At 44.3% G+C, this 12,467-nt stretch overlaps 1 protein-coding gene across 1 annotated transcript in view; it reads left to right on the plus strand.

Moving 5' to 3' along the window:
• Positions 1 to 12,467, plus strand: part of DYNLT2B (dynein light chain Tctex-type 2B) — a 200,606-nt gene that overhangs the window by 67,238 nt on the left and 120,901 nt on the right. Inside the window, exon 3 of the mRNA XM_069617487.1 lies at positions 6,604 to 6,673. Coding sequence (XP_069473588.1) covers positions 6,604 to 6,673 — 70 coding nt within the window. The remainder of the gene's footprint in view (positions 1 to 6,603; positions 6,674 to 12,467) is intronic.

The following is a 12,467-nucleotide window of genomic DNA, read 5'->3' on the forward strand; positions in this document are numbered from 1 at the left end:
GACTGCAAGACTTATCCTTGGCCTCAAGCCCAGGGACCATATCTCTCCAGCCTTCGCTGGGCTCTTTGAAGAAAGGCTCTTCCGGAGAGGGCTATTGTTTTGGATTCTGATGGCAGCACTCTAACAGGTTCCTCATTAGGTAACACAACAGTAAAGCAGTGATGTTTTTATTTGGGCTTTCTTTGGTCAAATGTGGAGCCTCCACTTGTAGCAAGTCTCTGGTTGTAAGCGTTTGGTGCCGTTCTATTCAGGCTAAGAAATATTGCGCTGCTTAGTAGATCTTCGTCTGAAGGTTCACCCCAGGGTTTACCCGGAGTCCCCATCAGTTTGTGGGGAAAAGTCAGATCTCTGTGGGGGACTGCCATCGCAGAGGAATCCTTTCCATTCAGACAAGGGGAAAGGGAGGCAGTACCTTGCACGACTTTAGGCTTAAAATGCCATTTTAATTTTTCTGGATCAGAAATCACATGACTTCTCTTTGTAATCTGCAAGTCCACTATTTGCTCATCATTCGGCTTTTCACTGTAATAGGCTGGCGTCTTAACGGATGCATTACAGTTGTTCCCTTCTTGAAGGAGAGGATGCGGTTTTGCCGACAAAGCATTCATAGCTTCCATGGATCCCTGTGTCGTTTTATCAGAAGATCCCCTTTCCTCCAATTGATCTAAGGAAGCCGATCCATCCATTGAATCCGGCGTGAGCTGGGAAGGTGATTTTCTAATTTTGCCTGCTCTGCTACCATCCGCTTGGGGGCTGGAGTTTTTTTCCATTTTGTATCTGGGTATCGTTAGTTGGTTCACCTGGTAAGTTCTAATGGGTCTGTTAGATTGGCTCTTAGTGAATGTACAGTTTAGGTATTTGGGGGCTTTATTCGCAAGGCACTTGTAGGTTACTGATAGTGTTTTGAAGGCGATCCTGTTCTTCACTGGAAGCCAGTGGACTTTTTGTCTGGTAGCAGTAATGTGGTTAGCTTTTGGAATGTTAAGTGCTGCTCTTAAAGCGTTGTACTGTAGCGCTTGTAGTTTGTTTAGGTTGAGGCAGTCAGTGCCGATATATAAGGCATTACAGTAGTCCAATCTCGATAACATGAGGGCTCTAGCCAAGGTGATGCAACTGTCGGGAGAGAGGAATGGCCACAAGCAATAATGAGTTTCGCTGGATAGGCCACTGACGAGGCTGTAGCATTGATTTGTTTGGTTAGTGAGAGTGTCGAGCCCAGGTAGATCCCCAGAGTTTTGACTTCTTTAGCTACTTTGATGGTAATGTTATCGATAACAAAGGATTGGAATTGCTCAGGTAGTTTGTTCAAACTTGTTTTGAGAGTCAATCAGTAGTATCTCCGTTTTGTCGTCATTCAGGCAGAGGCCATGAATGGCCATCCATGCCTATATAACTTGGTATAGTTTGTTCAAAAGTTTAGAATCAGTATCATAAGAACCTGAGACGGGTATGAGGATCTGGGTGTCATCTGCATAGTTACTGTAGGTGACACCCAAACTGTCGAGGTGTTCAAATTGCGGTTTTTTAAAGATGTTGTACAAAGTGGGAGAGATGCACGAACCTTGGAGAACTCTGCACAGAACTGGTGCTGGTTCAGACGTAGCTGTCGGGGCGAATACTGTCATTGTCCTGCTGGAGAGGAGGGATTTAATCCAGCATGTAGCTTTAGTAGAGAAGAGTGCAGCTGAGGTCAAATGTTTGCACAGGACTAGCAGATGAAAGTGGACAAGTGGACTAGTAGATTTTGTAAGCCCGGAAGTCACTTCAGTATTCCCCCCCATAGAGAGAGTTACCTGATCCATATGGTCTCTGCTTCACGTCGTGTTTAAAAAGAAATGTTGAAAGTTCCCTAGAGTATCATTTTCAAATCATACGTAAGTGTGTCTGTTGTGTCTCCTTGTGTGGTCCGTTCAAAGTGTCATTAATTAATTTGTCTATGTGCATTTATTTTTAAGAAATACAGTACATCAATGTATCTTTAAACCTGCTTTCTATAGAAAGTTGAACTGTGAATATGACGGTGTTAAAAAACGAAACACAGTTGAGCCTAAATCCGCCAAGTATATCGGTATATATTTTCTTGATGTTTGAGATGGAAACATCCACTTTTGAAAATTCTGAATAGTTGCTGGAGTGTTCGTATTCTTGGGTAATTGCCCAACTCTACCCCCAATCACCATCCCAATGTGTTTAAATGCAGTTCTAGACCCAGAAAGTAACTTGTTGAATTTGTCTTTTTATATTGGGCAGCTCATCTATAAATGGTGGCAGAGCTTCGACCTGCCAATTGTGGACAAACCAAGGCAGCCGAGTGAAAACCATGAGCACTCCCTCGGCTGCATTAAGCATCTGAGGGAGCACTCCTGTCTGGCTTTCAACTGTACAGGGAAACGTGGCTTTTCTTTGGCAGTTTAGTACCCCACTGTACATGCCTAATGCGCGCACTACAAGGCCAGAGGTGTTATTCAGCATTAGAATTGCAACTGCAAACTTCTTGATGGCTCTGGCCTTGGAGAACACCAATGAACTCGAACTGAAGTAGATATAATTTGCATTTTCCCTATACATGTGCAAGATCCACTAGGTCGAAATCATGGGCTCCCAGTGGCATTAATCCAAACAACTATCCGTATGTTTTGTTAGAAATTTTAAATTTGGGAAAAATGGCATTTGTGCTCTGTCTTATACTTTATACAGTTTAAGGAAATAGCTTGTAATCATGGTGTTCAGATATCAAACACAAATGCATTGGAATCACTGTATTTTGTTGTTAGGTGTCATTTTTCTTTTATGATGATGACAAATGCATTTGTAATTTGTAATTGAACGTACACGTCATGTTTTGTTTTTTTATCTTTTTTATATTATAAAAATATAATCACCTAATCACCCTTTTCTGTGATATAATTTATTTTAATATGGGAGGTATCCTACAACATTTCTACAATGTCAGTACTAACACATTATATTCTCCTAGTCTAAACATGTATGTGTCCCTAAAGAATTCCTTTTTTTACTTTTATCAATTACCCAGTTAACTTTAAACTAACTATATGCCTCAGATAATTTTACAGCCACTATGAGAATTTGAAAGAAGGTCAGCTTTGAGGTAACCCACCAGCCCGTTTGTCACACTTTATTCACGTGTGGCTTATACTGCACATTTGTTCCATTGCTCCCATCCCATAACATTTCCTGGTTCCCCATTTGTATTTTTACACGTTGATTTTCCCTCTCTTCTTTATTCATTGTGTATTTCTTCCACCCGAATCATCTTGGTTTGGACTCCATAGATCGTCTGTCCGGTCGTATTTGTCCTCTTTTTAGGCATGCATTGCAGCAAGTTCCTGGGACTTTCACTGCATAGGCCACTTAGTCCATTCAACGATATGGGAGTTTTCACAGGAGTTTGTCCACTGTCAAAACTGCACAGCAGACACATTTGTGTATGGGCACCTGATTAGGTCCCTTGACCCTTCTCTCTGCTCATAGGTTTGAGTGCCGCCAATTCTCTGGGTATATATAGGGTTCTCTTTCTCCCCGCCTGTAATATAAAACAGAATGAGTTTCCTTTGAAAAATAAGTGTCTCTATCGTCAATATTTTTCCTTTCAACCCAACCCTTTAAAACCCATTTATGTGTTACCTTTAAACATTCCATTCCTTCTACTCCTCAAACTATCCAGAAGAGACGACATCACTCCAGCCCTAAAAACACTACACTGGCTCCCAGTAAAACATTGCATCACCTTCAAACCAATGTGCATAACACACAGGGCAATCAGCGGACAAGGAGCAGAATTCCTACAAAAGAAAATAACAGTCTACAAACCAACGAGACCCCTCCGATCAAGCAACGAAATCCGCCTTGAACTCAAACCATACCTTAACAAAAAACGTGGAGGCACCTCCTTCTACCACTTGGCCGCAAAAACCTGGAACAACATCCCAAAAGAAATAAGAAACACTGAAGATCACCTAAAATTGAGGAAATCACTATAAAACTGGCTCTTCAACACCACAGACTAAATCTGGAAACCGAAACCGGAAAAAGGATGACTAATCTGGAAAGGACACGGACATCCCTGACCCGAGAGGGTATCTCCCACGGCACCTGGACGGGTGACACCGGATAGACTGGAACACAGGCGGCACGCACGAAGACTGAGCCAACTCCCCCAGACAATCCCACCAACACTTTAGCCCGTCCCTTAGTTACCGCCAGGTACCACAGTGGTGTGGAATTGTCGAGATATTGTCCATCACCACTCTACCTGAGAGGTTGACATTGGCAGGTGCACTGGCCACAGGAGTATGAAGGGAGGATAAGGGGAGCTATGAGAGGGCATGTTAGAGGTGGGGGCCAGAGGAGTAAGGAAACTTGTATGCCAGTCTGACCCAGATCAGGACAGAGCCGCACAAGGGGAGACTGCGCAAGCCGAGTGCCTGAATTCAGGATAGAGACACAAACTAACCAACCCTACTAACAATTTCCCTTTCTGCTACACCTCTCAAACTCCAAGCCAAACTCAACCAAAATCTACAGCGTAACAAACCGCACAAGCTTCACTACATTGCAACAACAAAACAAAAACACACATAGTCTTGCACAACATTACACAATGACTACCGGCCACAAACACCCCAGGCCCAGCCAACGGACCCACCGGGCTGAGGCCGCCAACAGCACATCACTGCTCTCTTGCACTTTTCCTTCCTCCTCCCACTAACTCAACCTCCCCTGCTCTTTCAGAGCCGCCAGAGCTCCAGGGGACCACTCCGGTGGTGATAGTGCGCGGTACAAATGTCCTTTAACATTAACATTTTTGATTTACCAGCCTTGCGTGACCCAATGGAGATGCAGGCTGGGGAACTGCAAGTCTGAATGTGTGTAGGGGTTGCTCATGCACCTCTCTGCGCATTCAGACAGACTGGGGCTCCCACGTGTATGCCGGGGGCACATTTATATAGTGACGGGGGCTCTTCATTGTTAAATGCAAACAAAAAAAGAAAAGCATTTCTATCCTTGCCTGAGGGATGGAAATGCAAGTGGGAAAGCAGCAGTTCATACAAAACAATTTCTCGATTGACCCTGTAATGCAATGCACATGTATGCTTCACGTTTTGAAGTCTATTCCTTTTTGGATATGGCATGTGCTTTAAAATGTGCAGAAACACCCCCTGATTTGCGCAACATTGGTAGAAGAGTGCATTTGTAAAGTAAAGGAAAAATGGGTAATTGGGGAAATGTCTTGCTAGCCCTAACACTAAGAGGGGTTTCCCTGCCTCAACAAAACTAACTCAATCAGAATATCCAAATAAAGTTCTCCGTTGTGTGTCCAACACCTAATCTGTACCTCACACTCTAAACTCACAAAAAGTGAAATTGAAATGGGAAATTTCTGTCTCTGAGCTGGTCCTCTGCAACTTCTCCGGGCTTCCACTAAAAGGGAAGTAATCCAATGAAATGGCTCCAATACCAAATAATGTTTTCCAATATTAAAGTTCCATGCAGTTCCAAGGGAGTTACTTCCCTCGCCTTTTATAGTCCCTATTTTCTCAATGTTTTTTTTCTTCTTCATTTATGCAGTCTGAACCTATCCTTTGCAAATGTTCTTTTGTCAACCTGATTTCTTGGTCGGGCTTCAAACTGGCTCACAGCCTTGATGTACTCTTCTGCCAACGTCTGTGTCGTCTTGTTCTCTTTATTCCCTATTTCTTCCCACTACTTTGATCAGGAAGTTTGTGTTAATTAACAGGCATGTATGTTTGGGATTAGCACATATGTTTGGAACTTGCCTGTTGCCCCTTTGCTTCCTGCTTTCCTTGGAGTGGGTTAACTTATCTATTCATGTCTTCATTTTCATGTATAACCCTTGTTTGCAATCTGAGGTGCAAAAGGGAGGGTCTATTTGCTTCCTTGCTTGGTTATTTCAGATATGCATAGTCCGCTTTCCCCGACCAGTACCTGTTCTGGTTCACCAGAATGTCTGTCGGGCTGTCACTGGGAGTCATCGCTGTAGGTCTCTCCAAGCTTGGTTGTCAGTGGTCACAAAAAGCAAAACCCTGTGTTCCCTGGGCTGCAGGGTTCAGCTTTGCTGTTCTGCAGCAGCGACAGCAGCAGTCGGCAGGGCTCCGCTGGCGGAGTACCTCTGAGTCACAACCCCAGTTTCCAACAACTCCGCCGTGCAGCATATTCCCCTGCCGCAGGCTTCTAGCGTGACAGGGGCTGCGAACGTTCGCCGCTTGGTTATAGGTTGATGGTCTCTCCAACCGAGTCCACTCTCTTCGGGCTCGGCTGCTCCTCAGCAACTCTTTCTCTATTCTTGCAGACACCCACTTACACGATACAGTGGTGTGCAAAATCAGGATTCACTACACCTGCAAAGCTCTGTTGTCTTGCCTCGGGTAGTCGTCATCTCCATTCAATTTAAGCATGGCAAGGAAATTGCAAGTTAATCTCCTGGAATCCAATGTACGATCTCTGTTTATTTTTCTTTATTTTATACCATCTCCCGAGACATAAATGTTTTCAGTTTGCTCTACTATGTAAAATGCAAATGTGACTTATAAACACTCAATCTTTCTCCTTTTTTCTTTACAGACATGGGATATGATAGATACAAGATGGTGGTGCAGGTCGTAATTGGTGAGCAGAGAGGGGAAGGAGTGAAGTAAGTTGTGTTTTTTAATTTTCTAATTCTGCAATTTTTTAGCACCTGGATCCAATGACAGGTGTGAGTTAAAGGCTTCTGTAAAGCATCATTCAGGCACAAAACACATGGAGGTTTATTTTAATGCAATATCAATGTATTTTATCTTGGCAATTCTAGACTGTACCAAGAGCCTTGAATCTAGACAATGATGCAGTGTATCTTGGGAATTGTAGACTGCACCAAGAGGTTTGAACCTAGACACTGATGTAATGTATCTTGGGAATTGTAGACTGCACCAAGCACCTTGAGCCTAGACAATGATGTAGTGTATCATGTGAATTCTAGACTGCACCAAGAGCGTTGAACCGAGATAATGATGTGGTGTATCTCGCCTTCACACTAATAACTAAATATATAGTGCAAAGGGGTTGTCTGCTCAGCAGGTTCTTCTTCTCAGAGTTCCAAGTGATGCACAAATAAACAAAGTTCCACAGTAGCAAAGTTCTCTGGCTCAAAAGAAAGCGATGTTCTCACTCAATGTTGACGCCAAGGGAATGTCTCCCTTCTCTTGGTCTCACTTAGGCTTCTCACTGTGGTTACAAATGCCAGGGGTAATGTCTCCCTTCCCCTGGCTTTCCTTCATGCAGTTCTCAACACTAGAGTGGATGCTTCCCTTCGCCAGATCTCTTCTTCACAACACCAGGGCTGACGCTTCACTTCTCGTGGTCTCTTCATCTCTATCCTTGTTTCCCCTTGCCTTCATGTCTCTGGAGTACGGGTCCTAAACCCTTTAAGGTTCTTGCATGATAGTGTGGCAGACCTGGTTCACTAGCATGCCAAGTATTGCGAGTATGACGATGAGTGACAATGTTAATCTTCATTGGGCTCAGGTCTCGGACCAGTCTTCCTTGGCTTCTTTGCTTGTGGTTCGGGAAGGTTACTTTGCTGCCCTGAGTTTTCCTTCTTACCCTCTTTAGCTGGGCCAGGGTATCCCACTGCTCCATCATGCCCTTACAATCCTTCCCGGTCATCCCTATACCTTTATGGTCTCTCCCGGTAGTCTTTGGTGGGACTTGGGGCATTTTTACTTCAGTTTTGTGCTTCTGTCGTCTTCTCCGGTGTGCTGCAGTAGTTCTGCAGCATATGGGCCCCCCTGGTATCCCCAGTGAGGGATAGGCTGTCTGTCGGGTCCTTTGAAAAGAAATTCTCCTGGGCTTCCATGCAGTCCTCAGCACTTTGACGGCGTGCAAAGGTGCAAAGGTTCCTTCTCCTTCTGAAAGAGCCTCTGGTCCATAGCTGCTGCTTCTTCTGCAGCAAAACTTCCCTGCTTCTTGCTCCTCCAGAGAGGGCTTCTCTCATACTTCCTGAGTCCGTCTTCCCTTTTATACTGGCTCTGGCCAATAGGACTTGGGAAAACACTAGACCGCTCAACATTGTTCCTATAGGTAATCGTCATACCGCCACACTTCTTTCTCGTCTCAGTACTGATCTTAAGGACTCGTAGTGAGTCAGTTGAACTCTTGCTCATTCCAGTATTTGTAAAGAGGACTCAGTTCTCACGTCACGCGTTAAGGGCTCCCTTAGTGAAAAGGGGACTACATCCACAGATTCGTCACAATTGACTGAAGAGAAAGTTAAGATGATTGAATTAACCCTTCTGCACCACCTGCCCCTGTAAGAATATCTTTTTGTGTACTGTGGTGGTTCTAGTGTTTCATGTTGATAATAATCCCCACAAATGCAGTCTACCTGTGTTAAGGCTACCTTGATTACCTCTCTCGACACAGTGGGGGTTCCAGCAAGTCTCTATCTTTTAGCTTAGTGTTGGTAAGGGTGGGTATTGAATGAAGGATTAATCAACATTGGTGAACGACTACTGATTGAACGCTTTTACGGAAACTTGTCTTGTAAATTCTTATATTATTTCAAATCGCCTTTGTAAAATGGAAACTGCATGCTTTTCTTTTGACGCATGTGGCACTCCCCTCATTGGTTTTATTTTTGAGTTTGGCACACAGGTGGTGCTTTTGTCTGCTTTGCTGTCTTGCCCTTTGTGGCAAGTGCCCTGCCGCTCCCTGGGAACATCTGGTGAGGTGACCACAAGGTCCAAGCTTCCATGCTCTACACCCTTAGATAGTAGCTCTATGGGTGTTGTGGGGGAGGATCTCATGGTCACTTGGCAGGCGACAGTCTAGTGCGGTTTCTGCTCCATTCCCTAGCAGGGTCCCATTAATCATACCTAAACCATATACACAAGTGGATACTTCAAGAGACTTAAGCCACACAAGGACCCTAGACCTTTGGGGACTCATTTGGCAATCATTGATACCGTCTTTTTAAGAGAGACTGGCCCTCACACTGGGAATGTAGACAGCTGTGGGTTATTATGCCAGACTCTTCCCACACCCAAAGAAGGTATTCTTAATTATCTTAGAAATTTGGGTGCTATATACCCGGCTCATTTAAGAAGGAGCATCCTGTCACTCGGGAAGGCGGTATACCAAGGAACCAGGAATATGATGCTCTCTGTTCCCAAAGGAAGCTGCTTCCTTTATCCCCAGAGAGAATAACATCCCAATCACTATCTATTTGAAAGATCTGAGGCTTGGGATTAAAAGGAACCATGAAGCAGGGAAATTTAATGTTTACAACAATAGCAAACGCTGTTTCAAGGATTAGAAGACCTTCACAGTTTCTTATAGAACTCGCTTGGCCAGTCTGTTCTAAGTGCACAGAAACACACAAATGTTGTACGGCAATTGTGAGGAGAGCCTGTGTAGACCATTGAGGCACTTGCCAATAAACTAGGACAGTATTCGTGAGACGGACAAGACACCTGTGTTACATGCCAGGGCTTTCCCGCAGGGCTCGCAAAGGAAGTTCACTCCATGCATTGCAGCTTTATTCAGTTCGCGTCATAGCAAGGCTACACGGCGCCAGAAGGGAAACAATGCAGAATTTAAAAATACTTTTAACACCTCACCTTCATCTAGGGAGTCCAGCGAAAGTAAACAACTCCCACAGTGCCCCAATCCTTTGATGAATTAAATATTCTTGGGATGGAGGTTTGGGGGACAGGGAGACACTTAAGTAACGGTGGACAAGCCATTTAAAGGCTTGGTCCCACCCCAAAGCACCAACGCCCACATAGGTGCTGGAATAAGAGATGGTCAATCACAGCCCTTCAACTAGTCTCAACCAAGTTGCAGATCCCAGAGGGAGCCAACCTCTGGAGAGGGATCACCAAGCTACATAAGCATTAAGCCTCAGTCAGTGAGTATGGATGTATGGAGTAGGAGATTGCAGCAGGGGGTTGGCAGAGAATGGAAGTCAAGGAAGCTGTTTGGAGGAGGCTGAAGAGACTCAAATGAGATGGGAGGATTGGGTGGAGTTAGGGATAAGGTTTGAAGTCCTCTCGTGGTGGTTGGAAAGAATTTGGCAGTGGTTAGTTTAAAAACTTCAGTGGAAAGCACTAGTGGCTTACCAGGGCATTTCCACGTAGTAGAGCAAGGTACAAGGGGGCTCCATTGGCCCAAGGCAAGGGGTAGGAGTAACAACGAGATTTGAAGGGGTCAAAACCATGTGGCAAGTGCAACAAAAATGTGGTGTGGTGAAGAGGAGGAATAAGGCCATAACGGAGATAATAAAATGTGCAAGAGCTGAAGGAAGCAAAAGTCCAGGTCCTTAAAACCTCTACTGAGCACTAAGCCAGGAGGAGAGCTAAGGAGAATCACTGAAAAAGGGTTCTGGAACCCCTAAATGCAGGGCTGACAGAGACAAGAACCATAGAGGCCAAAACCAAGGGTGAGGGAACCCCTTAAACGTGATACTGCCTCCTCCTTTGCTCGCCTCCTCTTCCCTGCCCACCTCCCTCCCCACTCACTGCCCTTTTAATTAGCCCTGCTGCCCTCCACGCATAGCCACTCGGCCTATTTGCTTTGTGAGGTAAGCAACAACAGGAGCCCTAGCAATCCCATTTTTGTTTTCCTCTGAGCATTTTTCTATTTAATTTAAGCGCATACCTGCACCCTCTCCTTTTTCCCCACTCCCTCCTCCTTGGCTGGCTTCTTTCAGCCCGCCTGCCCCCCCCCCCCACCCACCTCTCTTCTTATTCTGCAGGGAAGTTTTGCTGCAGAAGAAGCAGCAGCTATGGACCAGAGGCTCTTTCAGAAGGAGAAGGAACCTTTGCACCTTTGCACGCCGTCAAAGTGCTGAGGACTGCATGGAGGACTGCATCTGCTGCCCTCTATGAGGCCCGGAACACCAGCCAGGCAGTAGGCCTGGCAATCTGGTTTTAAAATTTTTATTTTCACATTAGCACACAAAGTAATCCATCAAATCTGCATATATTTAACCAATTCAAAACAAAGTAATCAATTTGTCACAATCAATTCAAAATATAATATATATTAAAAATAGAACAAGGTGGAAGAAGGGAAAAAAGAAAGAAAAAGAAAGGAAGAAAGTAAAAAAGAGCAAATGCAGGAGACAAGGATTAAAAATTAAATTGCAAGAAACCATACATCAGATTTAAGAATATTACAACCAGTACACAGACTATAGACATCATACATAACATTGGAGTTCAAATGTAAGTATATAGTATCCAGATCAAAGTTCAGAATTATCCATAGGCATCAAGAAAGCAGCTCCAAATGTCCCAAAATCTGTCAATGTCACCAATGAGTATGTAAATGGCTCTTTCATATGTCGAAATAGTAAGAAGCTCCTCCACCCAATCATCAATGTTAAAAGAATTACTTGATTTCCAGGACCTCAATATGAATTTTTGTAGCAACCATGGTTGCTACGCGCATGCAAACTTTCTTACCAAAGTCAATATCCTCCAGCAAAGAGTCATCGCCTAAAATCAGTAATGAGGCACTCATGGGGATTGTGATGTTTAATACCAAACTTAATCTCTCACGAACGATTTCCTAGAACTGCATTGTTTTGGGACAGGACCAAATCAAGTGACTCAGAGATCCTCTTGAACATTTACACTTCCAGCAAAGATTGTCGTCTAAAAGTTGCCTTCTGAATAGTTTCTCCGGGGTCCAATAGGCCCTAAACAATAACTTTGTTTGAGAGGCTCTGAGGGACCAATCCAAACTCACTAAACAAGTGTTCTCATAGCACCTCCGCCAACATCTGAAGTTCACATCTTCCCCCAATTCCCCCGCCCAAATTGCAGGTAATCTTGGATCACCTTTCCGAGTAGCTTTTATGATTCCATACATAGTAGAAGCAGGCTGTGATGCACTCAAGCATGCAGTCAGAGCTGTCCAGGCGGGACTCTGAACAATCAATTGTGGCACCTCAACACAAGCAGAAATAATAATCTTCAATTTCCTATATTCAGAAAACGAGCAGTCTGCCAAGTCGTACATCTGGCCAAGCTGAGTGTACGTTAACCAGTTGTCCCCCTCAAACAAATCTCCAATGTATTTGATGCCAGCCACAAACCATTCCGTCCAAAACAGAGTTTTACCCTGATACTTCAAGGCTGGATTATTCCATATGGAGGCATCCGGGTGCAAATAGGGATCAGCACACACACGGTTCGAGAGCTCACACCAGCAGTCTCGCAGAAATGAAGTAAGAGCACTGATCTTTTTAGATTTATTCCTCTGAGTAGTTAGCAGTGCTTTCGGTTCCAATTGGGAAACAGCACTGCTTTCCCAAGACAACAGTTCAGAATGTTCAGACTGTACATCTTCAGAGCCAATAAGACTGCACAAATATCTAGTGGAAAAATGATAGATGGTAGTCTGAGAAATTAGGCAAGTTCATTCCCCCCAATTTAAACGGG

The sequence above is a fragment of the Ambystoma mexicanum genome, chromosome 10 (assembly GCF_040938575.1).
Source record: "Ambystoma mexicanum isolate Mex_15411 chromosome 10, UKY_AmexF1_1, whole genome shotgun sequence".
In the NCBI taxonomy this organism is placed as follows: Eukaryota; Metazoa; Chordata; class Amphibia; order Caudata; family Ambystomatidae; genus Ambystoma; species Ambystoma mexicanum.